The sequence below is a fragment of the Penaeus monodon genome, chromosome 24, assembly GCF_015228065.2.
Source record: "Penaeus monodon isolate SGIC_2016 chromosome 24, NSTDA_Pmon_1, whole genome shotgun sequence".
NCBI classification, from domain to species: domain Eukaryota; kingdom Metazoa; phylum Arthropoda; class Malacostraca; order Decapoda; family Penaeidae; genus Penaeus; species Penaeus monodon.
The window spans coordinates 15,137,574-15,138,284 of record NC_051409.1 but is presented as its reverse complement, the minus strand read 5'-3'; the positions used below and the strand labels follow the sequence as shown (position 1 = coordinate 15,138,284).

The 711-nt window shown below is 35.6% G+C and overlaps 1 protein-coding gene across 1 annotated transcript in view; it reads left to right on the top strand.

Annotated features, from left to right (window-relative positions):
• Window positions 1-208: 208 nt before the first annotated feature.
• The window catches only part of LOC119588624 (membrane-bound transcription factor site-2 protease-like), a gene marked incomplete in the record, with an annotated part of 11,650 nt that continues 11,147 nt past the window's right edge, over window positions 209-711 (top strand). The window contains 1 exon segment of the mRNA XM_037937263.1: window positions 209-493. Coding sequence (XP_037793191.1) covers window positions 419-493 — 75 coding nt within the window.

The window sequence follows — 711 nt, the reverse complement described above, 5'->3', positions numbered from 1 at the left end:
ATTTAATAATCTGAACATTGTGTTTACAACTGTTCTTTTATTAATCGTTACTTTAGGCGCCTGAAAAACAATTTCGACCCCAAAATTGTAAACCATTATTTTTTTAAGAATAGAATGAGAATGTTATAAGATCAATATGATATCTGCTCATTAAAAACAGTACTTGCTTGTGTCTTGCGAAGCCTAAGTCAGCTAGAAACATCCGGACAATGTGTTTACATGCCAGAGCCTGACTTGTTTCTTGCATGTTTCTTCATGTCAGAAACTAGCAGGCAATTTGTTCAGTTTTTGTCTTTATTTAGTATTTATTTTTATTCTTCTGTGTCTCTCTCGTGCCTTCCTTTGCCGAAAAGTTCATAGGTCCGAGGAAAATTCCTTATTTTTTTTTATGGATTTCGGGCCCTTGTCATGAATCACCATGGATCTCATGACCTTCTTGTCGGTTATTCTACTCATTCACTCGGCTCTTTACTTCACGGATCAGTTTCTGAAGGTGGGTTGATATCTATGAGTGTAATGACAACTTCATGTCTTCTGAAGAAAGAGAGTTAACTTTGAAGTTAGTTACTTTAGATCATCTGTTTATTGTTGTTGTAACTTCCCTTGAAATGAGGAAATTAATAAATTTTGTGTAAGTTTGACCAGAAGTTTTGGTCATAAGTGTAAAGTAAGGGAGCATAGCCTAGCTTCATCTCCCAATTTTGCCCAGCC